Consider the following 14,178-nt stretch of genomic DNA (forward strand, 5'->3'; position numbering starts at 1 on the left):
AAACATCTCCCACACTGACCATAATAAAGGCTCAGTCAGCACTGGTTAGGCTGTGTGATCTATCTGCTGGCAACCATTCCCCTGCACTGACAATAGTTAGGGATCAGTCAGCACTGGCGGGGCTGTGTGATCGATCTGCTGGCTATTAATAAACATCCACAGCAGTGTGCAGTGGATGTTTACTAGCAGCCTGCCCCCCTGCTGCGCTTACTGAAGGCACTCATGCGCCTGCTGCAAGAGATGAGAGCAGTGAATTAGCACTACTCTGCTTTTCATTTTGGGTGCGGAGACTCCTTTTTTAAAGCCTCTGGCCTTCTCTTAAAGTGTTACTAAACCCACAACAGTAAAATCGGTCTGCATATGCAGTAAAGCATGCTTGTTATACTCACTGTGGTACCTAAGGGGTTAATCCTCTGCATTGTGTAAAAAGGCTGTTTGATCCGGTCTTCTCTGATCCTTTCCTTCATTTACTGTCCCCAATCTATCTGCCCATAGAACAGCGGCCTAGTAGGCACTCTGCACATGCTCAGTTTGGTGTGTATTGCTAGAGAGTTTTTTTTTTCTTTTTTTGGAGGGTGCACAGGGAAATCAGCACTGTCCAGGCAGAAATTCAGGGGTCATCCAGCTTTATAGAACAGTCAGAGGAGAATAAAAAATCCTCCTACAAGCTTTACCCAGTGCTATGCCTGGCAATGATTGAAATCACAAGGCTATATACTGCTGATGAGAAAGGTATTTAGCAGTTTATATTTACTAAAATAATTGCATTTCACTTTTCTGTGTACTGTGGGAGACCAGATATAGTGAATTCAGGGTCCTGGCTTTAGTAACACTTTAGGCGATTAGAAAGCAACACACTAGAGTTTCAATCTAAAAAATGGAAAATAAATGGGAAATAAGTCCATAAAGGTCCATAGTTTCAGCTGTACTCCTTACAGCATTTGACTGATGTCGATTGTATAGCATACACATCCAAAATGTCTCCATCCTTAACAATAAATTTTCCCAGTTGCCACTCCTGTAAAGTTTTGTTACTTCTTCCATAAACATGGCATTGAGTTTTAAACCTGGTGGTTGTGTGTGGAGGCGTGTATTGTGAATGGATTATATAGGTCAAGTTTCTTTAATTGGCTTTTATTGTCTATGGTCAATTATATATCACCATTATGTCTTTTAAATCTTTTTTTGAATGGGTTACTGTAAACATTTGAAGTTGTATGCACAGTGATGACATTGCAATTGTAGTACTCTGCAATACAAGATTTATTTGCCTTCGTCTGGATAATGGAAGAATTCTTCAAGAGTCAGAGTTATGCATATATAGCAGTTATGACATTTAGGACAACCCCTCTTTTCTGGGATGTTAAAGGCAGGAGTATAATACTCTCCCATGGGATCTGCCTGTACAAAGAAATAATAGAGAGCTTAATTCTTAGAATATCAGGATTTTTGACTTACCAGTAAAATTAATAGCCTGGAGTGCAGTACAGGACACATGACCTCTAATCACTGTCATGGGTATATGAAGCCTTATACCTTCAGATGATTGGATATTGGGAAAAAGAGAGGGCTGCAAAGATATCCCCCTTTATAAGTCCTACCACTCCCAGCCAGCATCAATTTTAAAGCAAGCAAAAAGGAGATCACAAGAAAAGAGGCAAAGGACTTGAGTCCCATACTGTCCTCAAAAAATAGATTTCACGGGTAATTCAAAAATCCTATTTTCTTAGTGGTACAATAAGGGACACAGGATCTTTAGCCATTACAATGCAACATCTAAAAGCAACCCAACAGAGGGATTGTCAAAACACACCAGCAGGTCCACATAACAAATGGGTCAAGAAAGGTTTGACACATTTACAGAAGTTTGTAGATCCTCTCACCTAAAACTGTAAACTGTAAATCTGTAATCTATAATCTGTAAACGGAGGTAGTTTGGAACCACCAGGACTCTTCATAGAGCGGGCCGCCCAGCCAAACTGAGTGAGAGAGTCAGAGAAATGACCAAGAACCCGATGGTCACGCTGACAGAGCTCCTTTTTTAGCGGTAGGAACTGGGGGACTAGTCAGGATTGAGAGAAAGATGAATGCAGCAATGTACAGAGACATCCTTGATAAAAACCTGCTCCAGAGTGCTCTGAAACTCAGACTCGGTCGAATGTTCATCTTCTAACAGGAAGCACACAGCCAAGATAACAAGGGAGTGGCTACGGGACAACTCTGTGAATGTCCTTGAGAGGTCCAGCCAGAGCCCAGACTTGAACCCAATTGAACATCTCTGGAGAGATTCGAAAAGGACTGGGCACCAACGCTCCCCATCCAACATGATGGAGCTTGAGAGGTCCTGCAAAGAAGAATGGAAGAAACTGCCCAAAAATAGGTCTGCCAAGCTGGTAGTATCCTACTCAAAAAGACTTGAGGATGTAATTGGTGCCAAAGGTGCTTCAACAAAAGGATTGAGCAAAGGTTATAAATAATTTTGTACATGGGATTTTTTTTTTCATTTTTTTTCAATTTTTAATAAATTTGCAAACATTTCAAACAAACTTCTTTCACGTTGCCATTCTGGGGTATTGTTTGTAGAATTTTGAGGAAAATAATGCATTTAATCTATTTTTGGAAAAAAGGCTGAAACATAAAATGTGGAAAAAGAAGCGCTGTGAATACTTTCCAGATGCACTGTAATTCGACATGATTTCAATCAAATCAACCTTAGGCTGCTCTATGCTCAGCAGGAGCTTACAGTGTAGCAATGGAATATTTCAGTTTGGATGAAATCTCCTTTACAGGCATCTCATACTGATCTGGATCATTAGAAGGGAGGGGGGGGGGGGCAGGGAAAAATCAACCTCAACTACTACCTCCTCCAGATAACATGTCTATCTTAAGAGCAGAGTCAGACTGATTCAGGAGGAGAGGCTGAATAGGCCTGAGATTCTGCCTGTGAGATCTAACATTGTGACAAAAACCTTGTCTCTGGAAAAATAAGGGGAAGACTATGTGACCAATGGGTTAGCAGAATGGCAAGAGAAAAGCAGAAAGTTCTGGTCAGAGGTAATCATCTCAACAAAAGGTTCTAGGGCCCTGTGTAGTTAAATTACCACCCTCACTGGAGGCAAGCGCAGAGCCTGAGCTAGCAGCGGCATCGGATACTTTTACTTTGTCCTTGTGGTCTGCCATGTGTTTTAAATTTTGTCCCCTGAGAACCCAGACATCATAAGATGTGCCAATAGTGAGGGCTGGGAGCCATTATAATACAAAGGAGTACCCAGAAAGGGGAAAAAGCAGGGGGTTTCAATAATCCCCTTGTAAAATAAGGTGGTGCTTACACAGTGATCATCAAACCCTCATGGTACCGATAATTGTCATAAGTGCAACACATTCAATACTCTGACTCTTGGAGAAGTCTTCCATCATGCACACAGTGACAACAAATTACCGTATTGCAGAGTACTACTAATCGCAACATCAATAACTGTGTATACAACCACAAATGCCACAAGAATGAATAGGCAAACAATTAGACCTTTTTAAACAATTTTTTTTTAAATGATTTAAAAAACATCAGGGTGATAGAAAACTGGTCATAGAAAATGGAAGAGAACAAAGCAGTTGCAATACATCACAACCATCAGGTTCGCAAACTTCATGCCATGTTTCTAGAAACAAGTCATGAAACTTTTCAGGGGTGGCCACTTGGACAATTTATTACGGAGGAGGAAGACATTTTGGCCCTAGACACGATTATACCTAAAGGCTTGAACACAGCACAATTTTTATGTGACAGATGACCAATGTCCCTGGTAACTTACATTTTGATCCCCATTATTAAACCTTATCTGTTCAGTGTAGTAGCTTTATGGAAAGAGTCATGTTTTGTCACATTCGTATTCTTTTTCTGTCATAGTGTTAACCACCATGCAATGTCTTTAGGCCCCATAACATAAGTTTTTTGTGACTTATGGGACACTGCTTTCACAATAAGCATGTGAAAACATATCATTTTAAAAAACTTCACAATGGGCATTAGTAGGAGTTTAAACTGCAACGCAAGATCTAATATTGTATGTGCAAACCACTAAACAAATTTCAACATAATACTACTTCTGTTGCTTAATAACCATATGCAGTTATGTGCTTCAACTCCTCATGTGCAAATACATGTCCATGAAGCGCAATACATATAAATAATTGAGCAATGCAGAAAAAAGTGCACTAACAATAAAAATAAGATACAATGGAAAAGCTTAATTATTCAAATGTCTTTGAAGTTAAATTCAAACAAAACAGTGTCAGTCCAAGTAGCACAAGTTTATAAACCACACATTACATTTCCAAACTGTTTAGAAATAGTAAAACTCCTTATATGTATTGCGCTTCATGGACATGTATTTGCACATGAGGAGTTCCTGTTTAGAAATGTAAAAAGCTACAGTATTTCATGCATTACCATACCAATAACATTTTTAGCAACTAATGAAAGTTAATTTCCTATTACATACAAACTGTAGCTTCCACTTTTATAAAGGGACAAGCGAGAGAATATCCAAACAAACAACTTCTAACCACTGCTAAACAATCTGAGGTCTTGTTCAAAAGTAAATTCCTAGGTCACAATGAAGAAATCAGAAGGCTGCCTGAGACCCAAAAAACAGATATGCCTAAACATACCCAAATCCCTCCAATTTTATTTGAAAATGGAGTAACTACTACTAAGGTCATACCTCAGTTGTATAGTGCTTTTTGTAATGATGAGACTTTCTGTTTCTGAGCACACTGTCATTATGAGGCCGATCCAGGTTACGACGTGCAATGTATCCTGTGCTGGGATCATCTTCACTGGAAACCTCATCAGAAACATTAGCCAAGGATCTCTGCACATCCTGAACAAGATTCACATTTCATTAGAAAGGTTTTCATTGTTACACAAACATAAATTAGTGAAAGTTAGGTTTTTAAAATTAACCAAACACATAGTGTTGGTGTTCCTTACCAGATATGGCCGGAATGGGCTGCAGTGGCTGACAACTTTCATATCTAAGTGTATCCACAGATTGCACTCAGGCCAATTGGTCAAGGGTGAAATAAGATATTTTCAGCAGCATCAAGTCCCGGCATTGCCACTCTCCCCCTCCCTCCAGCAATGAAATAGACAAACACTTGGACAACCCAAATGTGTAAACGCATAGTATGTAACAAAACAAAAAAAATACAGTGACTGGCTGACATCTACACATATTCTCTGCCCCCTGCCTTTGTCCATCAGTATCCATTTCCCAGACACCAACTAGGTAACAAATCAGGTTACAGTAAAGGAACTCACAAGCATACAATGATAAATTGACATCAAAAGCTTCTTAAAAAATATTTTGTACAAGTGACACATACTTTAGTAGAGATCCTTAAATAAGCACATAGACTAGAAACGTAGCATCAAGGTCAGCTGTGTTTAAAATGGTAGTAATTTTTTTTTCTTTAAATAATGAACATTTTACACTTACCTGCTGTGTGCAATGGTTTTGTACAGAGTGGCCCTGAACATTCTCTTCTGGGGTCCCCTGCCAGTGATCTAGACTCTTCTTCTCTGAGTGCCCCCATAGCAAGCTGCTTGCTATGGGGGCACTTGTGCAGGCTTGATCCCGAGCTGGACTATTTGTGTCCATAGACACACATAGCATTGCTCAGCCCAACCCCCTCTTCACAAGATTTGTCTGACCGCAACAGGAGCCAATGACTCCGGCTGCTGCAGAGTCTCCTGTGAGAACAAGGAGGGGAGAAGAACTGCTGCAGATGGGCTGGGAGAGAGACAAAAGAAAAAAAAAAAACCCTTTGCCTTTACAACCACTTTAAAAGTTAAAAAGAGTTAATGACAAAGTTTACCCCTGGTTAAAACAACATATGCCTAAGTGTAAAAAAGTGCAGCGGAAACACCAAATCAAATACCAAAAATGATATACATAATGAAAGTACAAAAATGATCTGTGAGATGAACTACAAAGCCCAGACAGCAGCAGCAGAGACCATCCACATTGGTATCAGTGGAAGAATAGTGCCCCATCACTGGTATCAGTGGGAGGAATAGTGCCCCATAAGTATCAATGGGAGGAATAGTGCCCCATCATTGGTATCAGTGGGAGGAATAATGCCCCATCATTGTTATCAGTGGGAGGAACAGCGCCCCGTCAGTGGAAGGAACAGTGTCGCATTGTTTATGTAAGTAGCAGGAATTATGCCCCATTGTTGATGTCTGTGAGAGGAATAGTGTCTTGTATCAGTGGGAGGAAAAGTGCCCCAAGGGCTACAAAAAGACGAGCAAAGAGCCGCAGTTTGGAGACCACTGGTCAAAAACATTGCATTAATGGCTACAGATATCTTCATAGCATGAAAAAGAACAAGCTAAAATACACAAAGATCCTGTTTCTATGTACATTCAAAGTTTACTGTTAAGCTCCATAAAGAATAACTGAAAAATCAAACCTTAATTATTAACCCATGCAATTCTAAATATTGAATTCCAAAATGACATCTCCTTTAGGTCAAAGCATGCTCTAAAGTGGTTCTTAAGTCTCAAGGTTTTTTTTACGTTCATGCATGCATTACCCTTAAAAGATTAAAAAAAAAAAAAAAAAAAAAAAAAACCTTCCGAGTGCAGCAGCTTCCCCAGCACTGACTAATACTTAAATGAGCACGAGAGCCTCGGCTCTCCAGGAACTCTCCCTCATCATTGGGTGTGACAGCAGCGGGAGCCATTGGCTCCCGCTTCTGTCAACAAAAGCCAGTGATCCAGTCAAGACAGAGGGGGTGGGGGCGAGCCACGACTCTGTGTGCGAATGGACACACAGAGCCGCGGCTTAGGATACCTCATTAAAAGCTGCTTGCTCTGGCGTCACTTGGCAGGAGAGAGGGGCCAGAAGAGAGGCTCGGAGCTGCTCTGTGCGAAACCACTGCACACCACACAGCAGGTAAGTATGACATGTTTATTATTAAAAAAATTGCCTTTAATATTACTGTCGAAAATAAAAATATAAATATCCTGCCAATACCCGTTATATTTGTCTAAATCAAAACATATTAATGTACATTAAAAACTTACGATTTTCGTTTTGTTGTATATTGCCTTGGCTTGATGAGTCCTGTTAGTTCCTGCTGCCCATGTGGTCTCTTCAGAATGAACTGTTTCACTATGAGGCTCATGAATGTGTACCCCATCTTCACTGCTTTTACCTGTCAACCTCCCTTCTAATGATACGTAACCATTGTCAGTTTCTGTAGATTTGTCGATAGAATTTTTTGACTTCTTTGAACTGAAGTAAAAAAGTGGTCAATGTTAAACATTCCGGAAGGCTTGGCTTCTCAGAGAACAAACTGCACAAAATGAATTTTATGAAAAGCTTGTTTATGTAATAAATTGATATCCAATGTGTATTAATGGAACCTAATTTCAATTGAAAAAAAAAAACACAATATAAATCATGTTTATGGAAAGATGTGACCATTAAACTCAAACCAGCCTGTGTTTTACTTTGTATAAATGTGTGTCTAATATTGGATTGACTTAACATTAAGATATGAGTAAAAGGAAAAAAGCCAACTTAATTGTATGAAAATCATGATTTGTTCTTCAATTAGACCAAAAGTGTTTTGTTATTTATGATCTGGTTTATTTTTTACCATGTTAGTCTCCATTACAATTTACAACAGTTTTTTGTTTTATAACAAATTAGGTAAGTTCTTTAAATTGTTTATGTCACTATAGAGCATTGTTAACCAAATACTACTATCTACATTGTATTAAATGTTGTCATTTTTATACAAAAAAACAAACATAAGTTAGCATTTGATATACTGTATATTAGGTTACTGTAACGTTATGCCTTAAAAAGTAGTTTTTTTAAAGCTTGTATGTTGGCTTTTTTTCTCAAACTCTGCTTTAGAGCATGGCTTGGGTAAATGTGAATAGTCCACAATAAAATGATAGTCACATTATTTAACATGTTGAAACTATGGCGCAACATTAATGAAAGCAACAAAAAAGGCACATATAAAAAAAATAAGTGCTCAAAAACTCTGATAAAATTTACAGCAAAATATGGAAAAATGTAAATAAAAATAGTAACCATAGTCTTAATTTTTAGCAAACAGAGTTGCGCATACATGCTAAAAAAAGGACCACCAACTTAAAACACTAAACATTACTATAAAGATAAGTCTAGCCTCATCATCATTTAAATGTAAAAATAAAATTAATTGGGAAAACCACAGATTACCATTGGAGTAATACAAAATTAGTTCTTGCCAAGGCGATGTTATGGCATATCAATAGCATAATACAATTCTGCCTTATGAAACGTATCAAGGGAAAGCAACTAATAACAGCTATCAACCATTTGCAAGTAACCTACACCTCTTGCTAACAGAAACAAATTTCTCGTAATAACTCAAAACTGTATGTGTTAATCATTTCAGCATTAATTTTTGTCATGAAACTGCAATATAATGGGAAAAAAACTATTACTGTGTGGAGTTATGAAGCTAAAATATAAATCACAAAACATCAGAATTTTTTGAGCACTTATGTTAGCAGAACACAAGCATAAACAAGCTACATGATTATATGATGAAGACACAGTACAACACTTATGAGGCACGCAATATCCCTTCTTCTGGTCAGGAGTTTTCCCTACTCACAGAAATTACATCTAAACCTGTCACCCATAAACTATGTATGAGATGCTTCGTCAATGTTTTTCCTGTTTCCGAGACGCATACATTTTTAAACAGATACAATTTCAAGATCAAATACCTAAATAATCCAACTAATGTTTTCAGCTCATTTTAGAATATCTTCTTAATCAATGGCCACATTTGCTTTATCTGCAAATTGCTCTTTAGGTTTGACAAACAATTACCGAACCAATATATAATGAAGACCATATTTTAGAAGATTCATTAGACGAGCCCATTCAATTAGGACTTTCATTTTATTGTCCTAGGTATCCACCTCACTTTGCAATGAATGTTTGTTCCTCTATAATTCACATTTCTGTGGAGGACCCAGGAACTAGATCAGTGATTTCCAGAAGGAATATTGCATCTCTCCTAAAACACATAGCTTGGAAAAAAATACAAACCCTGATAAAAAGAAAGCAGCATGCCAGATATCTCTGAAGACTGTGCCAATACTGTAAGAGGAGCTTGTACCGTAGTTCTGCAAAGTTCCCTCCTGTGTATTATCTGTAGTACTAGAGCCATCGCCTTCCCTATGTACTTCCAAATGTGCTGCTTTTCTTAATTTCCTTCAGCAGAAGAGATCAAAAAGTCGAAGGACCTTCATCACTGACTTGAATTGCAGCAGTAAAACAATGATTTATGGCCTAGATTTATTGATGTTTCTTAAGTACATGAATAAGCCTTGAGTCCTTTTGGTTGCCACTGCGTAACCTTATACCCAGTTAACACATACAGTGCCTTGAAAAAGTATTCATACCCCATGAAATTTTCCACATTTTGTCATGTTACAACCGAAAAGATAAATGTATTTTATTGGGATTTTATGTGATCGACCAACACAAAGTGGCACATATATTATGAAGTGAAAGGAAAATGATAAATGGTTTTCAAACTTTTTCACAAATAAATATGTGAAACGTGTGGCAAGGATGTATTTGTATTCAGCCCCCTTTACTCTGATACCCCCAACTAAAATTTAGTGGAACCAATTGCCTTCAGAAGTCACCTAATTAGTAAATAGAGTCCACCTGTGTGTAATTTAATCTCCGTATAAATACAGCTGTTGTGAAGCCCTCAGAGGTTTTTTAGAGAACCTTAGTGAACAGACAGCATCATGAAGGCCAAGGTACGCACACCAGACAGGTCAGGGATAACGTTTTGGAGAAGTTTAAAGCAGGGTGCGGTTATAAAAACAAATATCCCAAGCTTTGAACACCTCACGGAGCACTGCTCAATCCATCATGTGAAAATGTAAAGCGTATGGCACAACTGCAAACCTACTAAGACATGGCCGTCCACCTAAACTGACAGGCCGGGCAAAGAGAGCATTAATCAGAGAAGCAGCCAAAAGGCCCATGGTAACTCTGGAGGAGCTGCAGAGATCCACAGCTCAGGTGGGAGAATTTGTCCGCAGGACAACTATTAGTCGTGCACTCCACAAATCTGGCCTTAATGGAAGAATGGCAAGAAAAAAGCCATTTTTAAAAGAAAGTCATAGGAAGTCCCGTTTGCAGTTTGCGAGAAGCCATGTGGGGGACACAGCAAACGTGGAAGAAGATGCTCTGGTCAGAGGAGACCAAATATAAACTTTTTGGTCTAAAAGCAAAACGCTATGTGTGGCAGAAAACTAACACTGATCACCATGAACTAGGGTTACCACCTCAACCCTTTAAACCAGGACACACATTACACAGGTTGTGTGGCTGATTAAGGTGGTAATTAAACTCACTTGCTGCATTATGTACATTATATCAGCCTCAGAACCTGTGTAAATATGTGTCCTGGATGAAAGGGATGAGATTGCAACCCTACCCTGAACACACCGTGAAACATGGTGGTGGCAGCATCATGTTGTGGGAATGCTTTTCTTCAGCAGGGACAGGGAATCTGGCCAGAGTTGATGAGAAGATGGATGGAGCCAAATACAGGGCAATCTTAGAAGAAAACCTGTTAGAGTCTGAAAAAGACTTGAGACTGGGCGCAAGAGAACAACCCTAAACATACAGCCAGAGCTACAATGGAATGGTTTAGATCAAAGCATATTCATGTGTTAGAATGGCCCAGTCAAAGTCCAGACCTGAATCCAATTGAAAATCTGTGGCAAGACTTGAAAATTGCTGTTCTCCATGCAATCTGACAAAGCTTGAACTTTTTTGCAAAGAAGAATTGGCAAAAATTTAATTCTAGATGTGCAAATCTGGTAGAGACATACCCAAAAAGACTTGAAGCTGTAACGGCAACCTAAGGGGGTTCTACAACCTATGGACTCAGGGGGGCCAAATAAAAATGCACGCCACACTTTTCAGATCCTTTATTTGTAAAACATTTTGAAAACCTTTTTTTTTTTTTTTTTAACGTTCACTTCACAATGATGTGCCACTTTGTTTTGGCCTACCACCTGAAATCCCAATAAAATACATTTACGTTTTTGGTTGCAACATGACAAAATGTGGAAAATTTTAAAGGGGTGTGAATACTTTTTCAAGTACTGTAATCTACAGCTAGACAAATTAGCTAACATCACTAGCAGTATAAATGTCTGTCACTGAAGGGGGATAAATATATACACAAAATAACAACTTTTAAATAAAAAAGGGGTGGATGACCACATTAATGCTACATGAATAAAGTTAAAAGATTTTGGTTGTCACATCCTACTCTAATAAAAAAAAAAGTAATGGGATCTGTAGCTCCCACAGTAGGTATAAAACGGAGAACAGCAGTGTACTGCTTGATGAGTTGGGGAATATTCAATAATAATATACAATCGATCTGAACTCTTGAGACAAAGCCACTGTCCTATAGTTAAAAAGACCAATTCCAGTCGAAATTGCAATTTAAATAGCGCATTGTATATCAATTACCTTACTCCACAGTCTTCATTCGAAACACCTTTCCCTCAGCCATCCTACAGTGTAACGGATCAAAATCACAGTTTCCTTTATAAACCAAGCTAATTTCCTGCACTGGGGAACAGGTATGGTTTCTTGTTCATTATCATCTTCGGCACTGGTTCCCTCACCTCCCCCATGAGTTCTCCTACCTCTGATGCCTAGGACATCAAACCTAACTCCTAGAAAGGTTACCTCCACAAACAGAAGGTGTCCACAGCACGTAGGCAGTAATGTGGATACCTGAAGAAGGACCTCAGGAAGTAAACAGAAGAAGAAAGAAGACCTAGAATTCATATAAGTTTTTTTTCCTCAACAGCAGTTCGCTAATAAGGGGGTGGGGGAGAGAGTTGCTAATATCCTGGGGTTTGGCTTTACCCACTTCAAGACCAGGCCTATTTCTGAGATTTGTTGCTTACAAGTTAAAATCAGTATTTTTTGATAGAAAGTTACTTGGAATCCCCAAACATTATATATATATATATATATATATATATATATATATATATACACACATTTTTTTTTTTAAACAGAGTATATTTTTCTAGAGAATTAAATGGCTGTTGTTGCAATATTTTCACTGTTTTTGTGCAGTGGTCTTTCAAACGCAATTTTTTTGGAAAAAATACACTTCAATAAATAAAAATAAAAAAAAAACAAACAAAACAAAGTTATCCCAATTTTTGTTTATAATGTGAAATATGACGTTACACCGAATAAATGGATACCCAACATGTCACGCTTTAAAATTGCGCACACTTGTGGATTGGCGACAACTACGGTACTTAAAAATCTCAATAGGCGATGCTTAAAAAATTTTTACGGCTCTTTTTTTAAAGTTACAGAGGAGGTCTTGCGCTAGAAGTGTGGCTCTTGCTCCAAGGATCATGGTTGACACCTCACATGTGTGGTTTGAACACGATTTACATCTGCGGGAGCGACTTACGTATGCATTTGCTTTGGTGTACGAGCACAGAGGGGTCGGGCGCTTTAAAAAAAAAAAAAAGTTTTATTTTTTTACACTGTCCCTTTAAAAAAAAAAAAAAAAATTCTGATCACTTTTTTGCTGTCACAAGAAATGTAAACATCCTTTGTGGCAGTCTAAAAGACCCCAAGCCCCTCCTCTGCATTTAAAAGTATCAAGACGCCAAGACTGGTGTTTTTGAATGCTGTGGAATTTTTTTAACCACTTCCCAACCAAGGAAGTACCCGTATGTCTTGGGTTTCAGTGGTTATACTGGGATGATGCCTGCACCTACAGGCATCATCCTGGTATTATTTTTTGCAGCCGGAAATTCTCTACAAGGTAGAAGTGATCTGAGTGGCTGTTTACCTGGCCATCAGGTGGTTAAACTGGCGCCGTTTGCTGTCAAGTAAACTTAAATGGACGTCGCTTACGGGTTACTACATTGGAGAGCCAATCAAAGCTGATTCGGCTTTGTTTGGGTCTCTGGCCAGCCGACGCGTCCGTTGGGACGGGAGAGCATCACTCCAGTAAAACCGCGGCAAGTGGTAAAGTGATAAAATGCAACATCACATATTCCATTTTCCATGAGATAAAGGAATATCCTGTCATTGTGTGGCATGATTAAAAAAAAAAAAGTCATCTGGAGCCCCCAATTATTTGGATCCTTTAAATCCCAACAAACACGCAGGTATAGACAAATTCAGTTTGAGAATTAGAAAATCTATAATGAATAATAATCCATTGGACAGTTTAAAAAAAATCTGTCTATTTCATGGGGGGTGTAGTGAATGGTGTGTTAATATTATTTATCTTTGACGGCATCAGGAAAAAAAAATTGATGGTCATTTATAACATAAAGCATCTGACTTACATATAACACACTTAAAGCGGAGTTCAGGCCTCAAAATGGAAGAAAAAAAAAAAAAAAAAACCCATTTTGGGCCATCCGCTTGCTGAGGGCCACCTGAAAAAGAAATGGATGCTCCCAATTTTTTTTTTTTTGGTCACTTACCTTGATATTGAAGAAAATATACTCACCTTCCTTTCACTTCCTCCCTCTGCGGCAACGGCCCGCGCCGTGACTTCCGGCTTGCGATGACTCCTGGGAGCTGAATCAGCGTCATCGCTCCCAGGAGTCAATGCTGGTCATGTAGTGATATGGGATTGTAGCCAGTTTCCTGCACCAGTGTGACCTCCCACTGCCTCCATTCTTAAAGCAGAGTTCTGGCTTCAGGGGTCAAATTTTGATAAAAATACCCCCGGGACAGTCAGGGCTAGTACATTCCACAATGGATAGCCTCTGAACTGCTTCTGGGCATACCCAGAAGCTGTGCAGGGATGCCGCGCCTGCACCGGAAGTGATGAGCAGGGCCGGTGTAGTGCATTGTGGGACTCTGACATCACCGAAGAGGCCGCAGAAGAGGGCGCGCTGGCTTCAGCTGCCCACATCTGAGATGGCAGCGCTGGAAAAGAACTTTTCAAGGTAAGTATTTCTTCTTACAGGTAAGTGCAACCCAGGACAGTTCAGAGGCTATCCATTGTGGAATGTACTAGCCCTGACTGTTCCGGGGGTATTTTTATCTAAATTTG

General features: G+C 39.1%; 1 protein-coding gene across 2 annotated transcripts in view; it reads right to left on the reverse strand.

Moving 5' to 3' along the window:
* Positions 1 to 14,178, reverse strand: part of PHTF2 (putative homeodomain transcription factor 2) — a 254,818-nt gene that overhangs the window by 62,231 nt on the left and 178,409 nt on the right. The window contains exons 7-9 of one of the 2 annotated variants that reach the window (XM_082255147.1): positions 9,132 to 9,296; positions 7,094 to 7,304; positions 4,725 to 4,883 (exon numbers count right to left, since the gene is read on the reverse strand). In XM_082255147.1, the coding sequence (XP_082111273.1) occupies positions 4,725 to 4,883; positions 7,094 to 7,304; positions 9,132 to 9,296 (535 nt within the window). The remainder of the gene's footprint in view (positions 1 to 4,724; positions 4,884 to 7,093; positions 7,305 to 9,131; positions 9,297 to 14,178) is intronic. The other variant, XM_082255148.1, reaches the window with a different exon arrangement.

Source organism: Pelophylax lessonae (genome assembly GCF_965119305.1).
Source record: "Pelophylax lessonae genome assembly, chromosome: 4".
Lineage (NCBI taxonomy): Eukaryota > Metazoa > Chordata > Amphibia > Anura > Ranidae > Pelophylax > Pelophylax lessonae.